Source organism: Harmonia axyridis, chromosome X (genome assembly GCF_914767665.1).
Source record: "Harmonia axyridis chromosome X, icHarAxyr1.1, whole genome shotgun sequence".
Taxonomy (NCBI): Eukaryota; Metazoa; Arthropoda; class Insecta; order Coleoptera; family Coccinellidae; genus Harmonia; species Harmonia axyridis.
In genome coordinates this window covers 16,273,428-16,300,420 of record NC_059508.1, presented here as the reverse complement: position 1 = coordinate 16,300,420, position 26,993 = coordinate 16,273,428, and the positions used below count along the sequence as shown (strand labels likewise).

At 36.8% G+C, this 26,993-nt stretch overlaps 2 protein-coding genes across 16 annotated transcripts in view; one reads left to right on the top strand and one right to left on the bottom strand.

Moving 5' to 3' along the window:
• The first annotated feature begins 470 nt into the window (after window positions 1-470).
• LOC123685617 (SWI/SNF complex subunit SMARCC2) lies at window positions 471-5,079 on the top strand. Its single transcript, XM_045625358.1, has 5 exons — window positions 471-803; window positions 877-996; window positions 1,053-1,166; window positions 1,224-1,750; window positions 2,826-5,079. Exons 1-5 carry the CDS (start codon window positions 687-689, stop codon window positions 4,780-4,782), a joined length of 2,835 nt encoding a protein of 944 aa, XP_045481314.1. The 5' UTR covers window positions 471-686; the 3' UTR covers window positions 4,783-5,079.
• Window positions 5,080-13,354: 8,275 nt separating this feature from the next.
• LOC123685924 (twitchin) overlaps window positions 13,355-26,993 on the bottom strand; it is a 46,260-nt gene continuing 32,621 nt past the window's right edge. For 14 of the 15 annotated variants that reach the window (XM_045625796.1, XM_045625799.1, XM_045625797.1 and 11 more), the window contains 16 exons: window positions 26,223-26,968; window positions 25,863-26,165; window positions 25,518-25,796; window positions 25,346-25,451; window positions 25,027-25,232; window positions 24,670-24,972; window positions 24,453-24,610; window positions 23,669-24,398; window positions 19,772-23,611; window positions 18,368-19,688; window positions 18,158-18,310; window positions 17,872-18,098; window positions 17,526-17,816; window positions 16,788-17,420; window positions 16,339-16,638; window positions 13,355-14,394 (listed from right to left, as the gene is read on the bottom strand). In XM_045625796.1, coding sequence (XP_045481752.1) covers window positions 13,757-14,394; window positions 16,339-16,638; window positions 16,788-17,420; window positions 17,526-17,816; window positions 17,872-18,098; window positions 18,158-18,310; window positions 18,368-19,688; window positions 19,772-23,611; window positions 23,669-24,398; window positions 24,453-24,610; window positions 24,670-24,972; window positions 25,027-25,232; window positions 25,346-25,451; window positions 25,518-25,796; window positions 25,863-26,165; window positions 26,223-26,968 — 10,234 coding nt within the window. In that variant the 3' untranslated portion in view covers window positions 13,355-13,756. Of the gene's footprint in view, window positions 14,395-15,645; window positions 15,689-16,338; window positions 16,639-16,787; window positions 17,421-17,525; window positions 17,817-17,871; window positions 18,099-18,157; window positions 18,311-18,367; window positions 19,689-19,771; window positions 23,612-23,668; window positions 24,399-24,452; window positions 24,611-24,669; window positions 24,973-25,026; window positions 25,233-25,345; window positions 25,452-25,517; window positions 25,797-25,862; window positions 26,166-26,222; window positions 26,969-26,993 lie in introns of all 15 variants that reach the window. The other variant, XM_045625806.1, reaches the window with a different exon arrangement.

Genomic DNA, 26,993 nt, shown 5'->3' with positions numbered 1-26,993 from the left:
GTGGTATTTATTTGAATTGAATTATAGTATAGCCAGACGTTATTATAATACAAAATTTGTTATCTATTCCAATTTTCTTTTATCATTATCCGGAAAATAATGAAGTATTTCCTTTTCTAGATAAAGAGAATCTTGATATAAACATTATATTTAATGGATTCGGACGATAAGGTCCTCACTTGATGGAAATAAATGAAATGAAACAAAGTAATTTCCACACATATGAAAGTTACTTTGTTTTATTAAAACATTGAAAGGTGTGGAACGTTAATTATTACATTTGTCATACATTTTTCGTAGGCACTAAGGCTTTCCACATAATTAATTTGAAAACCTTCTTTCCAATAGATTAGTGCTGCCATCTTCTGTGGTAATTGTGAAGCTGAATACTGGTTAAAAATATTCTACAGAGACTGTTACTATGGTTCCAATTGTCATTGAATTTGACTTACGATGAGGTATAATTCATAGAAATAAAAATGCATCGTTAGTCGTCGGCTTTACCAATTCAATCACAATATCACATAATAAATAATATTATCCCAATTTATAATTTGGAGTCAGTGAACAGATTAGTGCTTCATAGGGGCTCTAGTGAAACATTGTTGAATGTATTATTTTAATTTTTTTTTTATTGAAAGCATGACTTTTTAGTATATGTTGAAAAGCATATTTGAACTCATAAGATGATGCCATTTGGTCCCAAAAAGGACGGAGGTCCTAATTTGAAATATTTTGAATCACCAGAAACACTAACCTCTTTGGAAACCGTGAAACAGTGGCTTCAGAAAAATGCTAAAAAGGTTGGTAAAATTTTGAACTGTTGACATGATTTAGAAAAAAACATGCTTATCTGAATAAATGATTAATTTTCAGTATGTGCAGCCTGACCCCCCAACAAATAAATCGTTATCGGCATTAATTGTACAATTTCTACAGTTTCAAGAAGATTTTTTAGGTAAAAATGTACAAAAACCTGTGATGACCAGGATTCCTGTAAGTTACCGTAATAGGTATTTATATGACTTCACATCTAACCATGATACTTTCAGGTCAAGTTTTTTATGGATTTTAAACCAGGTGGAGCCCTTTGTCAACTACTTTTAGCAGCTTATAAATTCAAAAGTGAACATAACTGGAAAAGATTCGAATTACCCTCAGGAAAGGTAAATATACCAAATTCTGAACTGAAGGTGGAAAATATTAACACATTTCTTTTCTAGAGTCATGCTAAACTTGATAGAGTTTTTGAGATGTTTCAAACTATGGAAAGAACCTTGATTACTTGTAAAATATATCCAACTCCAATAGTTTATATTAAGCCAGATTTAGATAAATCATTGATATCTAAATTGAAGGAAATTGTGAGAAAAAGGAATGCTCAAGTAGCAGAAAATGAAGAAAATGCCACTCATATATGCTATGATCTTGTAGATCCTCTTGATGAGGAATATGGACGTCCTTTATTCAAACGAGACAAAATGGTGATGATGCACTGGTATTATTTCCCTAATTCTTTTGATACTTGGGTAAATATGGAATCCACTATTGATAACATCAATATGGATAGTCTCAGTCCCCATAGTGGTCCATGGAGGCTGTCTTTTAACTGGTTATTAGATAGCGATCAATATAATGAGTGGATGCCTGAAGAGGATTATGAAGTAGATGAACTTGGAAGGAAGAAAGTTCATCCTTTGAGAATGTCTGTGGACGATCTTATGAATCCATCATTAGAGGATAGGAATAGGTGTGTTTTGATATAGTTATATAATGCATTTGTCATACATCTTAGTAGTGTTGGGCAAAATCGGATGTTTTCAATACTCGGGTACTCAGGCATTTCATAAATCGGATGAATATTAGAAAAAAAATCCTCATTAGCAATATGAACTCCAATGGGTTGAGATTTCGTCATTTATATCCACTGGAAGCTGGATATGTTTTCTCCGGAAATCACTCTGATACCTGAGATTTATGCGCTTCATGAAATTTTCAAATTTTTTATTGCATTCATACCAATAATTACCGAATACCTTGAGTATTCCTATTCCTAATTTATTTGAAACAGGAATTGAGTTTTATTAATTGTATTTGGCATGTCAAAGTGATCTTTCGAAGCATATTCTGCTCAAAATAATAAATTTTCTGAATTGAATGCTGAAAAGTACGAAGCTATGATAAAATTAATGAAATCTCTGGGTGTTATTATAAACCCTTCTTTCTCATTCCTATAAAAGGGAATATGCTCTTATACATTTCAGTCTCTTTCAGTTTGAACGAAAGTTTTGATTTTATTGACACAATGAAATCAAGTTAGGTTAGGTTAGAAATCGAGCACGATACAAGTACGAGGATCCTAAATTAATTAATCATGAACATACATGAGGATTCCTTCTAGAGTACGAGTAGGTACTGCATGGGAATAACGATTTCAAACAAAGACTTGCGACTCTCCGCATCCAAAATAGAGTGCCGAGTATTTATCGATGCAAAACCTAACCAAGTATTTCTACCTAAGGGGGCCCATCACTGCATCTTAATATGCCTTTATCCAGTATCTAATAATCAATAACACATTACAAGTAGTAAATAGCTAATTTATGCAGACTAAATAGCAATTAGAAGTGAAGCTTCCTCATAAGTCAGTTTCGTGTCATTTAAATGAAGGTAACCAACCTCATATTTTTGCATTCAGCATAAAATTGGCCAGCTTCTATTTGTTAATTGTTATTTGCTATTATTTGATTCTGTTCAAATGTATCCTGATTCTAGCATAACTATTTTTTGTTGGATCACCTTATAATGTTCATATTCATTTGTAGGAAAAAGCAAAAGAGAAAACGATCTCCCTCTCCACCATCCAAAGTGAGTAAGAGAAAAAGTGGAAGAAGTCCTGCTATCGGTAAGAAACAGAAATCAGATGATGTAGAGCCAGAAGACCTTACCAAAGACATGGAAGAGCCAATGCCTGAGCCTAACATTGTCGAAGTGAATCCACCTCCAACACCTGTACAGCCTACAAAGAAAGATCATGAACTACAACCATTAAAAGGAGGATCAATTGCTGACATAGAAGAAGCAGAGGAGAAATGCGAAGATTCACAAACGGGGAAAAATAGTGACACAACTATTCAGGACGACGGTCAGGAAGACAATGTCACTGAACAGACCCATCATATTATAATACCTTCTTATTCTGCCTGGTTCGATTATAATTCGATTCATGAAGTGGAGAAACGTGCTTTACCAGAATTTTTCAATGGAAGGAATAAGTCCAAGACTCCTGAAATATACTTAGCTTACAGAAATTTTATGGTTGATACTTACAGGCTCAATCCAACTGAGTACATAACAAGCACAGCTTGTAGAAGAAATTTGGCTGGTGATGTTTGTGCTATTATGAGGGTTCACGCTTTTCTCGAACAATGGGGACTTATCAATTATCAAGTTGATACGGATTCAAGACCGACACCAATGGGACCTCCTCCTACATCTCATTTCCACATTTTATCTGATACTCCATCAGGCTTACAGCCTGTTAATCCACCAAAAACCACTCAACCAAGTGCTGCTAAAACATTGCTCGACCTTGATAGATCGGCAGAATCTAAAAAAGCTGAGAATGGCGATCCGATTTCTAGTTTCGGCTTGAAATTGGATCAGTATGCAAAGAAGCCAGCTGCATTACGAAATAAGAGTGCAGCTTCTCTAACAAGGGACTGGACAGAACAAGAAACACTTCTCTTATTAGAAGGTTTAGAAATGTATAAAGATGATTGGAATAAGGTTTGTGAACACGTTGGGTCCAGAAGTCAAGATGAATGTATTCTTCATTTTCTGAGACTTCCAATTGAAGATCCCTACTTGGAAGATCCGGAAGCTGGCGGTGCCCTAGGACCTCTCGCATATCAGCCAATCCCGTTCAGTAAAGCAGGTAATCCGATAATGTCGACTGTTGCTTTCCTGGCTTCAATTGTTGATCCCCGTGTGGCAGCAGCTGCTGCAAAATCGGCAATGAATGAATTTGCCAGTATCAAAGAGGAAGTACCAGCAGCTGTTATGGATGCTCACCTGAAGAACGTTGAAGCTTCCTCTGCAGAAGGGAAATATGATCCTGCTGCTAATTTAGCTTTGACAAATATAGCAGGAACTGTATCCGACAAGGAAGATGAGGACAAAGTTAAAAAAGAAGATGTCAAAGAAGAGAAAAAGAATGGAGATGAAAACGAAGAGAAATCTGTTGAAAAAGAAAAGTCTGAACAAATGGAAACTGAAAAAGAAGAGAAAATGGATACATCAGAACCGAGGACAACGGAAAAAGTTATGATTAAAGATAGTGAAATGCAGAGTGCTGCTGCTGCTGCATTAGCTGCTGCCGCTGTGAAGGCTAAACATTTAGCAGCAGTTGAAGAAAGGAAAATAAAATCTCTAGTTGCTTTATTGGTTGAAACACAAATGAAGAAGCTAGAGATTAAACTGAGGCATTTTGAAGAATTAGAGACGACAATGGAACGAGAAAGGGAAGGATTAGAATATCAAAGACAACAGTTGATAACTGAGAGACAGCAGTTCCATTTGGAACAGCTCAAAGCAGCTGAATTTAGGGCTAGACAACAAGCTCATCAAAGACAACAAGCAGAACAAGGTCAGTGGGCCAGCCAGCCCCAATCATCGCATCCTCCTCCAACATCTGAACCAGGGTCTAGCAATACTCCCACGCCACCCTCACCGCAAGCTTCTGCTGTAGCCTCCCCAGGTGCTCCCCATCACCACATCTAAGTTTATATGAAAGCATAGAATTTATACAATTGCCATGTGCACACATGCAATAATTTTCATTTACTGTTCGTATTTTTCTCATATTTTTATGGTCTTGAATTTCATTTTATTGTTAAATCATAGTATATTTTATAATTAAGATGATTTGGTTCTTTTGAAAATAATTGATTGAAGTATTTTATCGAAAATTATCTGGACATGAAATTTGACTTGATCGATAGGATTTATTTTAAATTTTAATTTATTACAGTGTGTATATGCTATCTACATAACGATTAATTATATCAGTTTTGATAATTCTTTCTTTTTATTCAAGAACTCCATTCTAGAATTCTGATATTCTGGTGTACTTAGGGGTATGGTCCATATATCGAGAATTTCAGAGCAGTTACTTGTGGTTTTCAATGCGGCCAAGGCCCCTAAAGAGGTTGTCAGTTTTATCAACTCCATTGACGACCTCCTTGGGTTTCCATGAATGAGTAGGGGTAGAGAACAAAAGATCTACATGGTCGCAGTTCCCGGAAGGCTTACCGAGCCACAACGACCCCAGTTCAAATAATAAATAAATAAATAATATAAAAACGCTGCTGAGAACCCGAAGCCTAATTCAGCATCAACGATTTCAAAACCCCTCAAATAATTCTTAAAATATGATTAAGCCGTAATACAGAAATGATAACATTCGAATTATTCCAGTTATTACGAAAAATTTTACTCATTCCAATTTGGCTACTAGCCATCTATCCGCATCTTTCTGAACTAATTATTATCGCGGCCCAACACGTATAGAATCCTGTGATCGGAACCGCCTCACCTTAACCGGTTCGAGCTACTCTTCCTAGATGGCAGCATAGGTAGCTACACCTTTGTAAAATACTAATTACATTGTAACTTTTAGCTTCAAGTATTGTAGATTACCTAATTAATCATAACGAGGATTTGAGTGGGAATACTGAGTTGACGACCGTACGAGACGTACCTGAGTTTAAGTGTATTCACAAGAGACAAAGTGCAGAGTGTTAAAAGTGTTAAAAGACTTCAACAACATAGAGGAGTTATCCTCGACCTTAAAAATCGCCTGCAGCGGTTTAAGGACATGGATGTTGTAAAAACTTTCCAAGAATCAATGGCTTCCACATCCACGTGGAGTGAAGAAATGGACTGTGAAACGTTCATTTCTCCCAAAAAAACATCGAAGGCGCCAATCGTCAAGACTTACCCACCTAAAATTTCTAATTCTTTCGGAGTACTCGAGACCGAAAAAAATACTCACTCGAAAACCTCGAGCCCAACACCTACAATAACGAGCCCAACCAATGGACAAAAAAGATGCCCTCCCGTGATAATCACACAAAAAATAGGATCGTATACCCAGTTCCATCAAAAATTAAAAACTATTATTAAAAGCAGATATCTGATAAAATATACCAAAGAGGATATAAAAATCACTACAAAGGAAATGAGTGATTATAAAGCTCTGATATCTGCTCTCAAAAAGGAAGATATTCAGTATTTCTCCCATACCCCTAGTGATCAAGTGAAGAAGAAAATGGTCTTGAAAGCCGCTTGCTTCATGACTGAAAGTGAAATTATCCAGGAAATCACAAAGGGTGGAAAAATAAAGCAGGATGAAATCGACTGCATAAAAATGAAAGGTAAAAACCCCAATTCACGCTCCTTTCTGGTAAATATTGCAAAATCTTGCCAAATCCAAGACCTTAAAAAAATTGAAGAGATAGACCATGTCAAAATTCAATGGCAGAAATATTCGAGAAAATCCCCTGTAACACAATGTTACCGATGCCAAAAATTAGGCCATGGATCTTCCAACTGCAATAGAATTCCGAAATGCGTCAAATGCGCTAAAAACCACTTAACAAAAGACTGTGAAATCAAAGAAAAAAATAGTGAATTAATACAATGTGCTAACTGCGATGGACCACACACTGCAAACTACTCAAAATGTCCAATAATCCTAAGGTATGTTGATTCTTTAATACACAAATCGCCTCATAAATCAGAAAATATCCCCAAAATACCCGACATGAAACAATTCCCCCCTTTGAAAAAAACAAGCTACCTCCCTGTAACAAACCAAATCTCATATCTAGAGATGGCAAAAAAATCCTCCCCAAAAACCCAGCAAACCATAATAGAAACCCCAATTTCAAACCAAAATAACTTAGACGATTTTCAAACTTTAATAAAAGAGATTCAAGAACTCAATTCAATTTGCAACATTTCACAATTAATATCACTAGTCAGAGATATCAAAAACCAAATTCAAACTTGCACATCTCCATTGAATAAGATACTAATCATACAAAACCTAATTGAAAAACATGGTATTTAAGTCTCCTAAAAAAGACATAAATATAATTACTTGGAATGCTAACGGAATTTTCAATAAAATTGACGAACTGGCAATTCTATCGAATGAAATAAAAGTCGAAATAATCTGCATACAGGAATCTAGACTGAACAATAGAAAACCTCCTAAACTACCAAATTTTTACTACATAAATAAGCCGAAAACCAAATCTGGGGGGCTTATTATTTATTATAAGAAACACTTAAAACCGATTGAAATTCCAACCGTCACAGTAAATTCCGAAACCCAGGCTATTCGTTTAAATGACTTAACAATAGTAAATTACTACAACGGACATCAAAGTCCCATTGATACTAGCGAATTAGACTATATTTTCAGACTAGGCAATAGAGTTATAATAGTCGGGGACTACAATAGTCGAAGTACTTCGTGGAACTGTGCAGGTAATAACAGTAACGGAACAATTCTCCGCAGATACTTAGAAAGTAACAATTTTGTGTTAAACTTTCCCAGAAATTCGTTTACCTATCATCCAGCCCATCGAGCCACTCCCTCAACCATTGATCTGATGATAACAAACAATATCCAAATATCCCAACCGTACACAATCCAGGCACTAGATTCAGATCATTTCCTGGTATTGGCTACAATTCCGAGAATTAATTCCTCAGCACTGCCAAAACCAACAGCCTCTTACTATACTAACTGGAGACTTTTCAAAAACTTAATAGATCAAAATATAACTATCAATAGAGAACTCAATTCAACGGAAGACATAAACAAATGCATCCAATGTTTCACCAACTTAATTAAAAATTGCCTTTTTCAATCAACCAATAAAATAACCCATCCGTCCAATCATCACTTAGAAATTCCCCCCTCAATTCAGGAACTCATTAAAATTAAAAACAAACTAAGAAAAAGACTACAACGCAATTTCACAGCTAGCCTCCATGCACAATATAAGGATACAATTAATCTTGTTAGAGGCTCAATAAGCTCTCTAAAAACACACAAATGGGAAAAATTCACGCAAAATCTAACGAACACTGACGAAATGTGGCGAATAGTGCGCTCACTAAAACAAAATTCTTTTGGAATCTCCACACTACTCGGCCCTCAAGGATTAATCTTCGAGGATGAGTGTAAAGCTAAATATCTGGCTGAAACGTACTCAAAAAATCATAACTCTACTTGCGACATGTCTGACCGCCAAACCGAAAATACAGTCAAAGAAACAATAAACCAATTCAACAACCAATTCTTCGCTTTTCCACCAGAAGTACTTACCTCCCCTGAGGAGATAAGACGAATAATCAAATTACTTAAAAACAAAAAGGCCCCAGGCGACGACAAAATCTACAATCGCACATTAAAAAATCTCCCTAGGAAAGCCATAATTCAACTACTTTATATCTTTAATAATTGCTTGAAGCTATGCTACTTCCCTGAAAGCTGGAAAAATGCCATAGTGCTATCTTTCCCGAAACAAAAAAAAGATCCCAAAATAGCATCAAACTATAGACCAATCAGTCTCCTCCCAACGATGTCGAAAGTTTTAGAAAAAATAATCCTATACAGAATCAAAGACCACGAAAACATCAAAAACGAAATCATAGATGAACAATTCGGATTTAGAGAATCGCACAGCACCACACTTCAACTAGCTACAATTACTGACCAAATAACAAAAAATTTTAACTACAATAAAATCACAGCCATGCTTAATTTGGATATAGAAAAGGCTTTCGACACCGTCTGGCACGAAGGTCTGATCTACAAACTTATTAAAATCAACTTTCCTCCACACCTAATTAAAATCATTCACTCATACCTCACAAATCGAACTTTCCAGGTAAGAGTAGAAAAAACGCTTTCAACAAAACTAGCATTAAGAGCAGGGGTACCACAAGGGGGCCTACTATCCCCATCACTATTCAATTATTTTATAAATGACATTCCAAAGACAAATAGTACAAAACTAAAAATTTTTGCCGATGACACTGCAATAGTGGCCGAATCATCAAATTCCAATCAAGTGAATAAATACATTCAAAATCATTTGAACGAGTTAGAAAAATATTATCAGAAATGGAAAATCAAAATTAATACGAGTAAAACTACCCTAATCCACTTCACGCATAAAAAAAAGCTTGCACCAAATCCAAATCACCTAATATTCAACGGTCAAATAATAAACAAACAAAACACGGTCAAATATTTAGGTCTCACCCTAGACAGAAAATTAAACTTCAATGACCACATAAACAACATTAGACAGAAGTGCTACATACTACTTCGCAGTCTGTACCCACTTTTGTCTAAGGGAAGCAAACTCAGCAAAAAATCAAAAATTCGAATATACAAACAATGCATCCGTCCGGTATTCCTGTATGCAGATCCAATATGGAGCAAAACTTCATTGTCAAATTTAAGAACATTACAAGTCTTACAAAATAAATTCCTTAGAATCATTCTAAATGAATCAAGGTATACACCAATCGAAGAAATTCACAAAACAGGAAACATCGAACTAATTCAGGACAAAATAAAAAACGATACTATAAAATTCTTTAAATATACTGCCAAAAAACTTGAAAAAACCAAATACCTCGGCACTACTACTTCACAAAATACTAATATTAGAATACGACATAAATTGATACATCACATTACTCTAACGTAAGAAATCCTGAAAAAATGTATCCCACCTGAGGCGAATATGTGTTTTATTTGACCCAACATACCTCTAGAAAAAAAATTATACTAACCACCCAATATTGTTCATACATTATAATTTATATAAAAACATTAGGTGCGATCCCAGAGATCAGGTACTAAATTTTAATTAAAAATTTAAATTTATCTATCCTGTATATTTCTCCGTGTAAATATTCTTGTATATATAATTTAGGAAAATAATAATAAAAACGCTGAAAAGCAAAAATATGTGTTTTATTTGATTAATCATAACAAAAAAATTAATCAGATTGAATTTAAAATTGGTCAACCCATGTATAAGGATATAAATATTGTTTAGACGAAAACTTTTCTGTCAACCCACATTTCATAATTTTTGTCGCAAGCGATCGAAGCGCCAAATTCATCATCATCAAATTCAAAAGTTACTTTGGTCGACCCCCCGTATATGAATAAATAATTATTTTTAGATGATTAACTTTTCGGTCAACCCACATATTCCACATTCCGATTTTTATATCGAATCCAAGAACAAGCGATCGCAGCGCCAAATTTTCAGTTCATTTTGTCCCACTTTTGCGGAAAAAGGCTGAACTAACGCAAGAATTGCCTACTAAATTGGAGCCATAAAAATTTCATGGGTCTAGACCTAGGAAATTTCTCGAATTTTTTGAACTGGTTTTTTCTAGTGGAGTTTGTTTTTAGGATTTCCCTCACACAATTTTTACGATTTTTTAGGAAAATCGATTCCAATAACTTCATATTCCGAAATAATATCGATATCCACCACAAAAAAAACAGTTCAAAAAATTCGAGAAATTTTCTAGGCCTAACCCATGAAATTTTCAAGGCTTCAATTTAGTAGGCAATTCTTGCGTTAGTTCAGCCTTTTTCCGCAAAAGTGGGACAAAATGAACTGAAAATATGGCGCTGCGATCGCTCGTCTCGGATCCGACAAAATTTCCGAAATGTGAAAAAATGTGGGTTGGCCGAAAAGTTTTTTTCAATAAATATTTAAATATGACGGGGGGGTCCAACAAAGAGTTATTATTATTTAGAAAGAATTCTGAAAGAATGAAGGATGACCACCACGCCTCCTAAGCGAAGGTGGTTAGGATGAGTGTACACCTTTGAGGAATATCCAATGATGTATCAAGTACAGGGACGATGACTAGATGTTCCATAAGATTTCAGCGTAGAGATGGCAAATTTTTCTATGATTGGAAAATGCTGTCTCCGGAATTCAATTCGAATTTACTTCAAATTTTCGGTACTTCAAGCTAAAAGTTATAAAGTAATGAGTGATATATAACAGCATAAATCAGCGAATATTTTAGTAACTAAATGAACTCGTGGAAATATTCAAGCCTAGATTCTCACATGTCCTGTCATTTTATATTTAAGATTAAAATTTCATCATTTTGACCATACAATACATCAAATTTTGAATTTTTTTATGTCGCATCCAAGAACAAGCGATCGCAGCGCCAAATTTTCAACTTTTGCGGAAAAAGGCTGAACTAATGCAAGAATTGCCTACTAAATTGAAGGCTTAAAAATTTCATGGGTCTAGAGTTAGGAAATCTCTCTTACTTTTTAAACTGTTTTTTCTGTGGTGGATTTCGATATTATTTCGGAATATGCCGACATGAGGTTATTTCGTATTGAATTATCGATTTTCCTCAAAAATTGGAATGTCATAATAGAGACGAATCCTCCACTATTATTAATGTAATTCCATAAAATCGTGAAAATTGTGTGAGGGAAATCCTATAATAACAAACTCCACAAGAAAAAACCAGTTCAAAAAATTCGAACCTAAGAGTCTAGAACACTTGTCCATTACCTGGATGAGTATTATCTGAAATTTCTACTTTCGGAATCTGCTACATCCGAATTCATATTGATTACATGGGAAATCTTCGCTTCTTGAAGTTAAAAGTTATAATGTACCATAGTACCTTATACTATGAATGTACTTAGTATTTACAAATGCTGCCATCTAGGAAAAGTAGCTCGAACCGGTTATGGTGAGACGGTTCCGATCACAGGATTCTATATGTGTTTGGCCGCGAAAATAATTAGTTTAGTAAGATGCGTATAGATGGCTATTGGCTAGTAGCCAAATTCTGGACTTATTTATTCTAAATAATAAATATCTCGAAATCGAGACCTTTTAGAAGCCAACTGACTGCAGATTAGTATTCGCCGTTTTTTTCACGAAAATTATCTAAGGTTATAGTCTTGGGTTTTTCGAAAAAATCGACCGAATGAATTTTTGAACATAACATGGAGTATTTAAAGGGATTCAATGATGTAGATTCCGAATTAGGGGCATCGATTCCGATCAGAAAAAAATGTCTACACGTTTAAAGCACTAGTTTTCTAAAAATTCACAGTATCTCAGCTTAGAGGGGTGCTAGGAGAAAACCGATGGTAGGTTAGTATTCAGAATCGAAAATTTACAAGATACAATTTTTGAAAGTCTTTCGCTGCCAATTTTCTTTTTCAAAAAATTCCACAGAACATTGAGCGTTTTGTGAGCTCAAACCGGTTATGGTGAGGAGGTTTCGACTACAAGATTCTATACGAGTTGGGCCGCGGAAATATTTAGTTCAGTATCAATGCAGGTAGATTGCAGATTTATATTTGGCATGGTCAAATGCTTCATCTTACAAATTTTCAATATATAAAATGAAATACAAAATAAATCTGATCTCCATAAGTGTCATCTATATACAGTGCGCGTGAGCACGTCAAAATTATGGAACAAATTCATTTTCTCAGAAGAAAAATATTTGGCATCAAAATCCTGAAACAGGTCAATTTTTGTTCCACTTTTACCAAATTTTTATGCATTTTTGAAGGTTTTTTTTGCACCCTGTGCCATCCCCATCAACTCTCTGAATTTTTTGAATATGGAAGGTGAGTCATGTGGTACTTTTTTTGCAAGGTCTTTGTATCTTCTTTACAGGCGTGCAGAAATTTTCAAGAAAACATTTTTTTTTTAAATTCGTTAGTTAAAAGAGGTTTTCAGTATGTGCACTTTGTCATGACTCATTTACTTTGAGACGTGTCACAAATCAATGAAAACAATGGCAAAATTGCATGAATTGAGCTTCGAATTGCTTCTGCATCCACCGTATTCGTCAGATCTGGCCCCCAGCGACTTTTTTCTGTTCTCAGATCTCAAAAGAATGCTCGCTGGAATGAAATTTAGCGCCAATGAAGAAGTAATCACCGAAATTAAGGCTAATTTTGAAGCGAAAGACAAATCGTACTGCAAAAATGGTATCTAAAAGTTGGAAGATCGCTATAATCGATAATATATCGCCCTCGAAGGCAACTATGTTGAATAATAAAATCGAATTTTGCCAAAAAAATGTGTTTCACCATGGTAGACCGGAGACTTTTGAATTGGTCTGTTATAAGGTACTTGAAATTTGAATTTCTTCTTGTCTTCGATCTATAGAAGGGAAAACTTGGAATAATTTGGGAAAATATGATTCATAGGAAATATATTTGAAATTAAACTTCAAGTGAAAAATTAAATATATTTATTTAATATATTAACATAGAAGATTGGTACGGCTTTGCAAAAGCGATTTATCTACGGAAATTTAATTCGAAGAAAAGAGATTTCAGGATGGCGATTTGAAATAACTGCTAAGCACTCTCACACTAAATACTTTCCATTCAAAATTGAAAGATAAAGCAGTTTTCGTCCCAGCTTAATATAGGTACCTTTGACTCGCTAGAATGACATGGTAGATCGAGTAAGATAAAGATTTGATGTTCTTTGTAATTGAGGATGCTGGCGTCTTAAATCTCACTTGAGTAGCACGTCATTCTTCACGTCTTAAATACAAAAACAGCTATGTAACATGGTTTGATAAAGGATAGTTTTGTTTATAAAGAATTCACAGCTTAGGAATTGGAAAACTACTGTTCGCCTGAGGTTACAACATTCAAGGAGAAGGCAGCTAGTGTCTCTCCTTTCTTTCCTATAGCCTTGGCTTGATATTGGCCAATATCATTGGAATCGCAGGATAATATTTGCAATGTATAACGTTTGCCGTCAGCTGTGAAATTGTACTTGGAAGATTTTTCTTTTATCTGTTTACCATCCTTGAGCCAATTGATTTGCAAAGGCTCATCTTCAGTTTCTGCCTCAAATGTAGCTGTTTCACCTTCAGAAACGGTTGCTGATAGAGGGAATGTTTTGAAGACTGGGCTTTTGGGTTGTTCACCAGGTACCAATACGTTGAGAGTGCAACTACTAAAGCTCTCCCCAGCATCATTGAATGCCTCACAGGTGTATGCACCAGAATCTTCTGGGAAAATTTCGGCAATTACAAGTTTGTAAATGTGAGCTTCGTTTGTGTACTGGAAATCTTTGCTTGGTTTGATCTCTTTGTTGTTGTGTAACCAAACAACGTCAAATTTATTGGCGCCAATGATACGACAAGACAATGTTACCGATTCACCATCCTTTACGAATTTTGATTGTAGATGATCTACTATCCTGGGCGGTTTGTCGTCTGTACTCTTCGCCTTGCTTGTTGTTCCATTGGTCATAGCTGAAAATTTGGGAATAATAGTCAATTTGCGAAAATCCAATACAATTGAAGTGGTCTTGAACTTTTTTGTTTCAACGGGCTTTGGTCGAAAATAAATTGTTGATAAATTAGCGTGATCTATATTATTCAGACAGTAGAGGTGTTACACCCGAAAAGGAATAATATTTTCAACTTTATTTTTTGGCAATTAAGTGACTTCATTCAATGATCTTCAACATGCTATGGTAATGATGCAACTTTGTATCTTTGAATAATTGTTATCGTTTTATTGTGGATGTTGGAAAATCAAGTTGGAAAACTGATTCCTTCTGGGACTAACATTTCTTATGTTTCTTGTTGGAAAAATTGGCGGAGCTTAAGTTCTTTATCATTTCCAACCTTTTTAAATTTTGAATTCAAAATTCTTTAAATGAACAGGAAGCAGAAATGAATGAACCTTTCTGTAATGTAATTGAAACAATTTTTCATTCTGGATGGACTCCTTACAGAATATAAAAGCTTACTAACAAGTTAAAGACCACTACTAGTTAACGTTACCCATTAATTTGAAAATATTCATTTTAGGAACATCTATATACATTGAATATTTTCAGCATCTTTATAGATCATCATTTCAATCCAACAAGATAGAAATTGTAAACAATCCTGACAGGTTTGTAGGTACCATGCATATGTCGTCCTTACTTCGACTACAATTTCCATTTGATATTCTTGAGGGGAAATGCCCCATCGCTTAAAAGAATGATTGTACAGCCCCCCCTCCAAATAATATTGATTTGTCTCGGCATTTTTTTAGAAAAATTCATACTCAGGGAAATATCCAATTGGACTGGTTTATGTGAGCCACCCGGTATACGAATAAACCCTGGGGAGAATGATGATCCATATTGACTTTTAATTAGTGACAACATAAGAATGAGACCACAGGTAAAAACAATGTTATCTTCAATGTATTCAAAAAGCATACGTTATTGTTTTTATTATCGTATTATAATTATTCAAAAAGACTTTCGATTGAATACAGACCGAAATTGAAAATATTTGTAATGATAATTGTCTGTTCAATTCGAAATGCCCTATCGAATATTCAATAATGTATTTGATCATAATCCTCATTAGAAATCTTGTAGTTTTTAAATAACAATTAAACATTATTACTCATGCACCAAATAGGCTACATGAAAATTAATCTGATTAAGGTAATTCATTATTGAAGTTGAAATTGAACTAGTTGATTTTGTTGCTACTTGCCATTAAACTTGGAAAAGTTAACTTAAGGGCTTTAAATGTGAACCTACAAATAAAAATATGTTTTTCACGGTAATACAATTATATATCACTCTATCTGCTCCTGCTGAAATAATTCTTGCACATCTATTGATATTCATCAAAAAATGTTTTGCCCGATCTATTTCAATACCAAAGAACTGGAAAATATACCTTCAAATGCTCTGTAAGTTTCAAAAAGTATTTTTTTTTCAGAACAAATCACTTCTTATTTTATTGACTTCTCTTTGATTTTGTTTAAAATAATCATAGAATATGTTTGCACGTTTGTAATGTCCCTTATATAATTTTTCGATTTGTGCCATATTGTATTTTTCATAGTACAGCCCTGAAGATAATTTTTGATTGAAATCGATACTAGTTTGCCTTGTTTCAAGAAGTGGTTTTGTTCTAAAAAAACATGACCTTTTTCCTGTCAACCAACTATTGTAAAATAACAAAGATCTCAAATCTTCAATTTTCCTCCGAATTGAAAAAGCTACACTGAGAACTGAGGACAGTCTTTGAACTATCAACCCGTAAAATGTAAACCTTCAATCACTTATTGACGATCTTTCAGCAAGAATCATTGCAGCTTCCATGAGCTCCCTACTTATGATGGTGAATGAAAGTATAATGGCGATGTTGACGATAACTCAAACAATATCTAAGACTTACGTTTGATCTTCAAACGACATTTTGTTTCTTTTTCGCCCAAAGAGTTAATTGCTTTACACATGTACTCTCCTTCATCTTCTGGGTAAACTTCGCTGATACGCAGTGAAGCGATACCATTTTTATATTTCAAATCTACTACTTCTGATGAACTCAACAATTTTCCATTTTTGAACCATGTAACTTGTGGATCTGGGTCACCACTTACGTGGGTGGTTAGAGAAAGACTCTCTCCATCATTTATCACCAAATCTGATAATGTTTTAGTGAACTTTGGAGCAAACATTGTGGTGTCTGGTGGTACTGAAACATAAGAATAAATAGAGTAGAGAATCTAAAGTGATAGCTCTCGAGAAGAAGAACTTCAACGAGTCAATAAACCTGATACACGATGAAGGCTTAACCAACGAAAAATCTAATTCATTCAAGATTAGCTTGCTTTCAATACTCACGTGCCAACTCTTTCGTTGACGTTCTAGACCGATTCGGACTACCAGTTGAGTCGATTCTTCCATATTTCCTAGGTGATCTTCCAGAATCATTGACACTAAGACTAGATGATGATTGCTTCAAACTGTTTGTGACATTTGTTACTTGTTTTCTTATCGTAATAGGCACTGGCGCAGGCTTGATTGGCTGTTCAATGTATTTTCTATCAGCCGAATGTAGAAGTTTCTCTGCTAGAAACGTTTGCTCTTCTGTACTTGTTTCACCTTCAACAATAACCACACAAGATGTCTCATCAACACCATGACAATTTGTGGCAACGCATGTGTATTTGCCGGAATCTGATGGTCGACATCCAACAATTTCCATGGTTATAACACCATCACTATGTGACATGGAATATTCATATTTGCTGAGCTCACGTTTGTCCTTGTACCATTTGACAGTAGGGAAAGGTTTTCCACTTAGACAACATAATAGCTTGCATGTGTCCTTCTCTTGCATGACACGTGGCCTCAACAGGAAGGTGAAGCTTGGTGCACATTCTTGTTCTTCTGCCCAGAAAGTATATGGAAGAGGTTCCCTTCTTCTTACTGGTTGATCTTGTGGTTTATATTCTTGAACAACCTTGGGAAGTGCTTTACAGGAAAAAATAGTAAAATTTTAGAAAAATTGCTGACAAAAAAGTGATAAGGTTTGAGAAAAATCTATCTGTCGCATCTTATACATTTGAAGAAACTTACCGTGTACATTCAAGAAAACGACTTCTTCAGTGGCTCCAAAATGATTTTCAGCTCTGATGACATACTCTCCTCTGTCTTCAAGCTTAGCTCTATTTATAATGAAGTAATAGTCGTCACCAATATAACGTTTCATGAATTTCACGCTCTGTCTGAGCTCCGAATTATTTCTGAACCAACTGAGTGTTGGAGGAGCAACGCCAATAACACGACAGTAGAATTTAACACTTTGTCCTTCGTAGCAGAACGCACTTTGAGGTTTGATGACGAATCTTGGAGCTGCTTGTCGACGATCTGATGAGATTGGTGATATGAATACAAGAAAAATATAGGTTATTTTTTAACTTACCGAAGTATGCATCATGTATTTTATATTTCTCTAGCAATAATTTACGTAATGATGAATATTCGGACAATCGTCCAATTGGAAGAACAAATGAATCCCATTCAGTGTATTTGGAGCGTATTTTATCACGTATCCTGATGTATTTGTTTCTGTCGATAACAGTTTTTCTGTCCTTGTGATCTCCTACTAACCATGCGTGCATCAAACATTCTTGGGCAGTCATTCGTTTTCTAGAAACAAGGATAAGATGAACATTTGCATTGCAAAATTAGAGCATATTTTCACTTACTCTTTATTCTTCAGGAGCAGCCTTCTGATGAAGTCTTTACCCTCTTCAGATACTCCTCCAAAAGCTTCTTCGTCAAAGTCCCAATCGCAAGCCTTGACATTCTTCAGTGTATCTATATCATTTTCACCGGCAAATGGTGATAAACCACTCAATCTGAAACGATTTGTTGTTAGTTTCTTTTCGTAGAATTGTTTCAATTGTTCTACTTACAATACGTATGCTAATACTCCCACTGCCCACATATCAGTGTAGAAACCAACTGGTTCCCTCTCTACTATTTCTGGAGCTGCGAATTCTGCAGTTCCAGTAGATATCTTGACTACTTCATTAGGATCTAGTTTTGTAGCCAATCCAAAGTCTATCAATTTGATGTTTGTACTCTTTCGCGTTTGGCACATTATGTTCTCTGGCTTGATATCTAAATGGATGATATTTTTCTCGTGCATGTGTTTGATGCCTTCGCATATTTGCCTAATGTAGTTGATTACTTCAGCCTCAGACATTTGATAGCCTTCTGCTGTTATCCTCTCGAACAATTCACCACCAGATAAGAATTCATAGATCAGCACCATTTCGTCATCATCTTCGAAAGCATCGTGCAAATTGATTAACTTCGAATGGTGCAAATGGTTCATTATATCTATTTCTTTCCTAATCAGTTCTTTCTCCATTGCATGCGATACAGGAATGAATTTCGCTGCGAATATATTACCAGTCTTACGTTCCCTACAACGATGTACAACACCAAATGCACCTGTACCAATTTCTTCTAATATATCGTAATCGTCGTACACGCTCTTCGATTTGATATCAACTGGTTGAGGTACATATTTCGAATAAATATCGAACACATAATTATCGTAATCCTTGACAGGTTCTTTGTGAGATGTTCTTATCTTCTTGCCGTTTTCATCCACTTCGTATTTCTTCTTTGGTATTTGTTTCTTCTTTGTATCCTTCATGGTTACCAAGTTGCTGATATCAGAAGGATCAGATCTTCCGTAGATATTTTCTGCGTAAACTCTGAATTCGTATTGGTGACCTGGTGTCAAACCATCTATAGCCATGGTGGTCAAGCGGGTGTTACCTACTCTAATCCAAGTAGATAATGGATGTTCACGTCTTTCAACCACGTAATTTGTGATATTGCTTCCTCCATCCCAAATTGGAGGTTTCCAGGACAACGCTAGTGAATCATGGCCGATGCTATCAGCTGCAGGGAATCTAGGTGGATCAGGACGATCGGATATTTGTATTTTTATAATAGCAGAATCCTGTCCTAATTCGTTTTCGGCAGTTATTCTGTATGGACCACTATCCAGCTTGCTTCCATCTCTTATGGTTAAGATGGCATGTCTGTCCTTGACTTCGACGTGGTAATGGCCACCTGATTCGATCACTTCTCCTTCTCTCACCCAAGTTATTCTTGGTCTTGGAGTACCAGTAAATGGAATCTTCACGATAACATTTTCTCCCTTGTCGAAGTAGGCCGTGTCTCTGAATCTTGGTGGAATGTTCAGTTTTGGAGCAGCTATAACGAAAAAATATTAAGTTACTCCAAAAGAATATCCACAATACAATCGCATATGGAAAATGAGTTAAAAAATTACTTACTCTTAATCAAAAGTTCAGCTCTTGTAGATTTGACTCCTCCTTTGTTCATAGCTCTGCAGACATACTCATCAGCATCTTCTCCAAAAACGTCATTGATAATCAGATGATGAACATCGCCTTCGCTGTATATGTGGTATCTTGATCCATTACTAATCTCCCTAGCACCCTTGTACCATGTGATTGTCGGCTTGGGTACACCAGTGATGGTACATTCGAATTTGGCATTGTGGTTCTGAATGCAATAAGCTTCCTTCAAAGGTTTCACAATTTCTGGTGGGACAGCAGCTAATGGATCCTTGATTTCAACAGAGTTCGATGCCGAAGATGGTTTTGATAAACCTGCTGCATTTTGTGCGAACACTCTGAACTCATATTGACGTCCTTCAATAAGATTAGATATGTTGATTTGAGTTGTGAAGCACAAAGATACGTTGATACGTTGCCAAGTCGAGCTACCCATTTCACGTTTGTCGACCCAATATCCTTGGATTTTGGATCCTCCGTCACTCTCTGGTTTTTCCCATTCAAGATGGACGAAATCTCCACCAATTTGGGTGACTTTTGGCACTCCAGGAGGCGATGGAGCATCGAACGGAGCCTTGGCTTTGATCGGATTAAGACCTTCAAGTGGAGGTCCCATACCGTTGTCATTCACAGCCATCACCCTGAATATGTATTCCTGTCCTTCAGTTAGTCCTTGAACAGTGAAATTAGTGTCTTTCACAGAGCTAGCAATTGTTATCCAATGTTCAGATGATACGTCTTTCCTCTCAACAACGTAATGCGTTATTCTCAATCCACCATCGTAAGATGGAGGTTTCCATGATAACGAACATGTATGTTGTGTAATATCTGTTGTACCCAAAGGTCCTTTTGGTGGTCCAGGAAGTCCTGTGATGTAAACAGTAAATGTTCCAGAAGTGCTACCGTTATCGTTTGATACGTGGATGGTGTAATCTCCAGCATCATCCTTTTGGATTCCTCTGATATAAATTATAATGTAATCATCGAAGATGGTATATTTGATGTGAATTGAGTCTTCTACGTTCTTGCCATTCTTACTGAGGGTCACGTTCAAAGGTTGATCACCTGAGTAATATATCTTTATCTTTGTATTATCACCCTCCGGCAAGTACAGATCTCCTGGAAGTCTTTCAATTCTTGGAGGAGCTCCTATTTTCAATCTGGCAGTTGTTGTCACAGCACCAAGCGTGTTGCTTGCTTCGCAAGTGTAATCTCCGTCATCAATATCCAATAAATCGGATATATGTAATCTGGCAACGCCGTTCTTACTCTCATGCCTGTACCTTCCACTGATATTTATCTCACGGCCATTTCTCAACCAACGGAACGAAGGTTCTGGTTTACCATAAGCCTCGCATTCCAGTGTGACAGTCTTACCCAAAGGTGCGGTTTGGTTTGATAAAGGTTTGATCCATTCGGGTTTTTCACCTCCAAGCACTTCACAGATTTTAACTGGCGTTGTGCAGGAGCTAGCGTCACTTCTACCAGCAGAATTCACTGCGTAAATTCTGAATTCGTAATCACTTCTTTCGATGAGGTTCAAGGCAGTGTAGTTAGTGTCAGTAACGTTATATTCGTTACATTTGACCCACAATGGACTGCCGATTTCTCTTTTTTCGATGATATATCCGGTAATTCTTGAACCTCCATCGTTAACAGGTGGTTCCCAAGTGAGATCAACGTAACTTTTTCCAACTTTAACAACCTTTGGTTCCCTTGGTGGCGACGGTACGTTGAATTTACCTTTGAGTTTGAATTTGGCAGATGAATCTGATGGTTTGCTGAAACCAGCGGCGTTCTTTGCTCTCACTCTGAATTCATATTCGTTGCCTTGGGTCAAATTGTATAGATCGAAGTGAGTTTCTTTGACGAGGTAATCGCTTGTGACCTGCCAGTGGGCATCATGTACAATATCCCGGTATTCCAGCTTGTATCCTTGTATTCTTGAACCTCCATCATTAGCTGGTCTATCCCAAGATAAGGAAACAGTGTTTGAAGTCCAATCTGTAACTCTTGGTGGACTTGGAGGGTCTGGAACAGTGAATGGATATTTGGCAGTTATTGGTTCTGTGCTCTCTAAAGGTTCACTTATGCCATATTGGTTCTCAGCGCGAACCCTGAAACTGTACTTCTTATTTGGTTCCAATCCCATAACATCGTAGTGGGTGTTGCGTACAAAACTGCTAACCTTAACCCAAATACCATTATTATCGAGTTTTTCTACGATGTAATTCGTGATTGGAGAACCTCCATCATCAAGAGGTACTCTCCAAGCTAACGAACAATTATCTGGTGTTATATCTGATATATCAAGAGGGCCTTGTGGAGGTTGTGGTTTGTCTACAACTGTCACTCTACAAGAAGCCGAATCTGATCCTATAGAATTTGTGAGCTTGATGGTATAACTACCAGTGTCAGTTCTCTTCGCACATTTATTGGTGAACGTAGAGGCAGTGTCTGTTGTTTCAAATTTAATTCTCTGATCTGAGAATATTTCTGCTCCATTTATCATCCACATTTCTCTTGGTTTAGGTGTTGCAAAATATGGTACAGTTATCTTGAATTCTTCTCCAGCTATAACGACCATATCTCTTATACTCAAATCTGATGTTATTCTTGGAGCAGATGGTGGTGCTCTTGCGCAAATAGCATCTGATGCTGAGCTCCAAGGTCCTTGACCAGCTGCATTAACAGCCGCTACCCTAAACTCATATTCATGATTCTCTATCAGATTTATTACTTTATGTGATAAATCAGGCACCAAAGCATGGCTTGCTTTAGTCCATTTGTCTTCTGTGATAAGCCTCTTTTCAATAACATATCCAGTTATGGGAGAACCACCATCATGCCTTGGTTTGGACCATTGGATGGTTATAGAATCTTCGGTTGTTTCAACACCCTTTGGTATTCCAGGAGCAGCTGGTACATCGAATGGATGTCTGGCTTTAATAGGTTCAGAAGTGACTGCTGGTTCAGATTGACCATATTGATTCTCTGCAAACACCCTGAAATCGTATTCTTTTCCTATTGTTAGGTTTCTTATCCTAATGAATGGTACAGTAACATAACCGCTAACTTTAGACCATGTGGATGATCGTGCTTCTTTCTTTTCTACAACATAATTTGTGATATCAGAACCACCATTATCTTTCGGTGGTTGCCAGTACAAGGTGAGTGCATCTCCAGCAAATTCATCAGCTCTCAAATTCTCAGGTTTTCCAGGTCTGTCGAGTACCTTGACGTTGATAGTGGCTGTATCGAATCCAGATGGATTCTTCAGTTGTAATCTATATTGACCACTGTCATTACGTTTAGAGTTCTTGACTATAATGCTGGCCGAATCACTAGTTAATTTAGGGAACACCCTGCTGTCTGATTCGTCAAGAATCTTGTCATTTGCAAACCAACTTGCTGTTGGTTTCGGGAATCCTATATATGGCACATGGATACTGAAATCTTCTCCAGCTCTCACGGTGATGTCACGTACTCCTCCAAGATCCATGCATGGTTTATTTGGTTGTTCTTCAATCAGTATATTTTGGCTTGGTTTACTTGGTTCAGAGTTACCAATGTCATTAACAGCGATCACACGGAATTGGTATTCGTCACCCTCCTTCAGATTAGGTACAGTATGAACCAAATTTGTGATTGGTATCGAATTGACGTCAGACCAATCTGGCTCGTTTTTACCTCGTTTTTGAAGGATGTATCCCTTTATCTTACAACCACCATCGTTTCTTGGTGGTCTCCATGAAAGTGTGACGCTATCTTTTGTGATTCTATCAGGTTTAGGTGGTTCTGGAGAATCTGGTACGACTGAAAATTTATATTTATGTTGAGAAATGTTCACTCAATATTCCGCAGTATACTTACATCGTTGATGACTTGCTACGATTGGTTCTGTTGGTCTACTTGGTTCACCTGGACCAGCTTCGTTTACGGCAATTACACGGAATTCATATTTGTTGCCTTCTCTAAGATCCTGTACAGTGTACTGAGTGTTTGGTGTTGGATAGTTATTAACTTTAGTCCATTCACCTCCCCTTTCTCTCTTTTCCACATAATATCCTGTAATTGGTTTACCACCCGTTGAAGATGGTGGCTTCCATTTGAGAGAGCAGGATGATGGTGTATATCCAACAACTTCTGGTTGACTTGGAGCTCCTGGTGGATCGAATGGACACTTCGCAACCACCGGTTTGCCTTCCAGCGGTTCAGAAACACCATAAATGTTTTCAGCTCTGACGCGGAATACGTATTTTTTGCCTTCTGTCAGACCTCGAGCTGTGAACGATGGTCTTGGACAGAATCCTGGACATGGCCTCCAACTGTCAGTGCCATATTCGCTTATTTCCACGATATAGTTGCTGATATCACCACCACCATCGTCAGCTGGTGGATTCCAAGATAACGATACGGTATCTTGCGTTGTATTCGTATATTGAAGAGGACCTCTTGGGATACCAGGCTTATCAACTACTTGAACCTCAATATCTGCTGAATCTGTGCCATAATCATTCTTAGCTTGAATTGTGTATTTGCCGGCGTCATCTCTGTTTGATACTTCCACTCTTAATTTCGTATGTTCTCCATTTGATTCAGTCTGCAAATTTTTAGAATTATGAACAGTTCCAGAAAATGAAAATTGGATACTTACGTAAACTCTGTTGGACTCTACAACTGGATTTCCATTCTTACTCCATTGGCATTTGGGCGCAGGTGCTCCTGACAATGGTATGTCGATATTGATTGGTTCACCTGCACGTACCTTAATCTTACGTCCGATAATTGCATCCAAATGTAATTTTGGTTTCTCTGAAACATTAATATTGAGGTATGAAATATGAAGATAATTTATGGGAATAAGTTCTTACCTTTCATTGGTTTGGCGATGAAAGCATTCGAAGTGTCACTAGGTTTGCCTGAACCAGCTGCGTTTACAGCAATCACTCTGTATTCATAAGTGTGTCCTTCTTGTACCCTGTCATCTTCAAACTCTAACATGGGTACAGGGTTTTTGGTGATTTTAACCCATCTTCCAGTGGCCCTATCACGTCTCTCAACGTCGTAGCCAATGATAGGAGAACCACCATTGCTGATTGGTGCTCCCCATTTGATCTTGATGTGATCCTTGTCACTATCAACAAGTTGCGGCTTACCAGGTTTACCAGGAACATCTGAAATATGATTGAGGTTTAACAAGAATCATTCGAAAATACTGGAGAAACTACCGTATTGGTTCTTGGCAACAACTGGTCTTTCGGTATCAAGAGGATCTGAACGACCTTGTAGATTTTCGGCCATCACTCTGAATTCATATTTTGTTCCTTCAATCAATCTTGGTACAACTGCATGGTTATATTTTGGATTAACATGGGTTACTGCTGGTACCCATCCTCCACCATGAGTTAAATCACGTTTTTCTATTACATATCCACTAAAAAAGGTTCAGATTATCGTTAGATGTCTACAATGTTTCTGAATGATTCAGAAATATATATTGTTAGGTTATATAGGTTTATATAGTGATAAAATATGAGAAGAACTTACGTCAATTCACTGCCACCGTTATCTTTGGGTGGTTTCCAGGAGAGTGTGACACTTTGAGCAGTCACTTCTTCGTATTCAATGGGCCCTTGAGGAGGTCCAGGGCGATCTGAAAAAAATATGAAGAATTGATTGGTTTTATCTTTGAATTTTTTTCTATTGATAAATGACGTACCTAGTACAGTTACTTGGAATGATCCCTCATCTATTCCAGAGCTATTCTTAATCAATAAATGATACAAACCACTATCCGAACGTTTAGCATTTACAGTATGTATCACTGTGTGGTATCCAATTGATGTTACCGTCGTTCTTTCATCGGTAACTAAGTTTTTGCTTCCAACTGTCCAACTAGCTTCAGGGCATGGCTCCCCAATAAAATCAATATCCAAATGCAAAATGAGTCCTGCTTTGATGCGAACATCATTAAGGGCTGTTTTGATCTTGGGTGCCACTGTAAAGGGAAATCGATTAAAAATTAAAAAACCAATATTGAATACAGAAGAAATTGTATACTCACAGTATCTAGCTTTGGCCGTGACAAGATCTGAAGGTTCAGAAGGTTCACTCTGTCCGGCTGAATTTGTTGCTATTACCCTGAATTCATATTCTTCGTTTTCGATTAGATCAGGTACAGTAGCAGCGTTTTTGCTAGCTGGTACGTGGACTGCATTCATCCAATAAGGACTTCCCTTCTCTTTCTTCTGTATAATATACCCAGTGATGGGTGAACCTCCATCACTCTTTGGTGGTGTCCATTCAAGATCGACATGGTCTTTGTCCCAGTCTGTAACAGCTGGTTTGCCTGGAGAGCTTGGTTCATCTGAAAATAATAAAACTTCAGTTATTACGACAAAAATTATTTCTCTTAATAACATACCGAATTCGTTTTTGGCAATTATACTTCTAGGTGTTTCTAGAGGTTCTGACTCTCCAACAGTATTAACAGCTTTCACTCTGAAGTAGTATTCTTTACGATGAATCAATCTAGTGATTTCGTGAGAACATATGGTTGCCATTCCAGCATCTGACCATGTTCCCCTGGATACGTCCATTTTTTCAATGATGTAATGTAGAATTGGAGAACCACCATCGTCAAGAGGTGGTTTCCATGATAACCTAGCACTCTCCTTAGTTACGCAACCGACATCTAGTGGTGGTTGTGGTGGTCCAGGTTTATCTAACACGGTAACAGTGGCAGAGGCGCTGAAACTTCCAAGATCGTTAGTCAATGTCAAGGTGTATCTACCACCATCTGAACGTAAGGCAGATGATACATCGAAAGACACTTTGTTGTTGTATACAGCCATATCGATTCTGTCATTCGAATTAATTTCTTTTCCGTTGAGAGTCCATTTGGCTGTTGGTTTTGGAGAAGCTTCAATTGGTATTGTCCATCCAAAGCGTTGTCCTGCTTTGATGGTAATATCCTCCAACAGGGATTTATTGAATATAGGAGCTTGGAATCTTGGTTTGGCGATAACTGGGATAGAAGCTTCACTGGGTTCACTTTGGCCACCCTTATTCACGGCAATCACCCTGAATTCATATTCTTCTCCTTCCACAAGATTCGGCACAGTGCCTTTTGTTTGATTTCCTGGTAGTTCCACTGCTTTCTCCCATGTTCTGTAAGCAAAAAAAGTTGTCATGA

Bases quoted from the DNA above. Each gene is read 5' to 3' on its own strand.
- LOC123685617 (XM_045625358.1), top strand. From the start codon at position 687: ATGATGCCATTTGGTCCCAAAAAGGACGGAGGTCCTAATTTGAAATAT. The intron at 997-1,052 runs GTAAGTTACCGT...TGATACTTTCAG, and splicing joins CTGTGATGACCAGGATTCCT to GTCAAGTTTTTTATGGATTT. The intron at 1,751-2,825 runs GTGTGTTTTGAT...ATTCATTTGTAG, and splicing joins TCATTAGAGGATAGGAATAG to GAAAAAGCAAAAGAGAAAAC.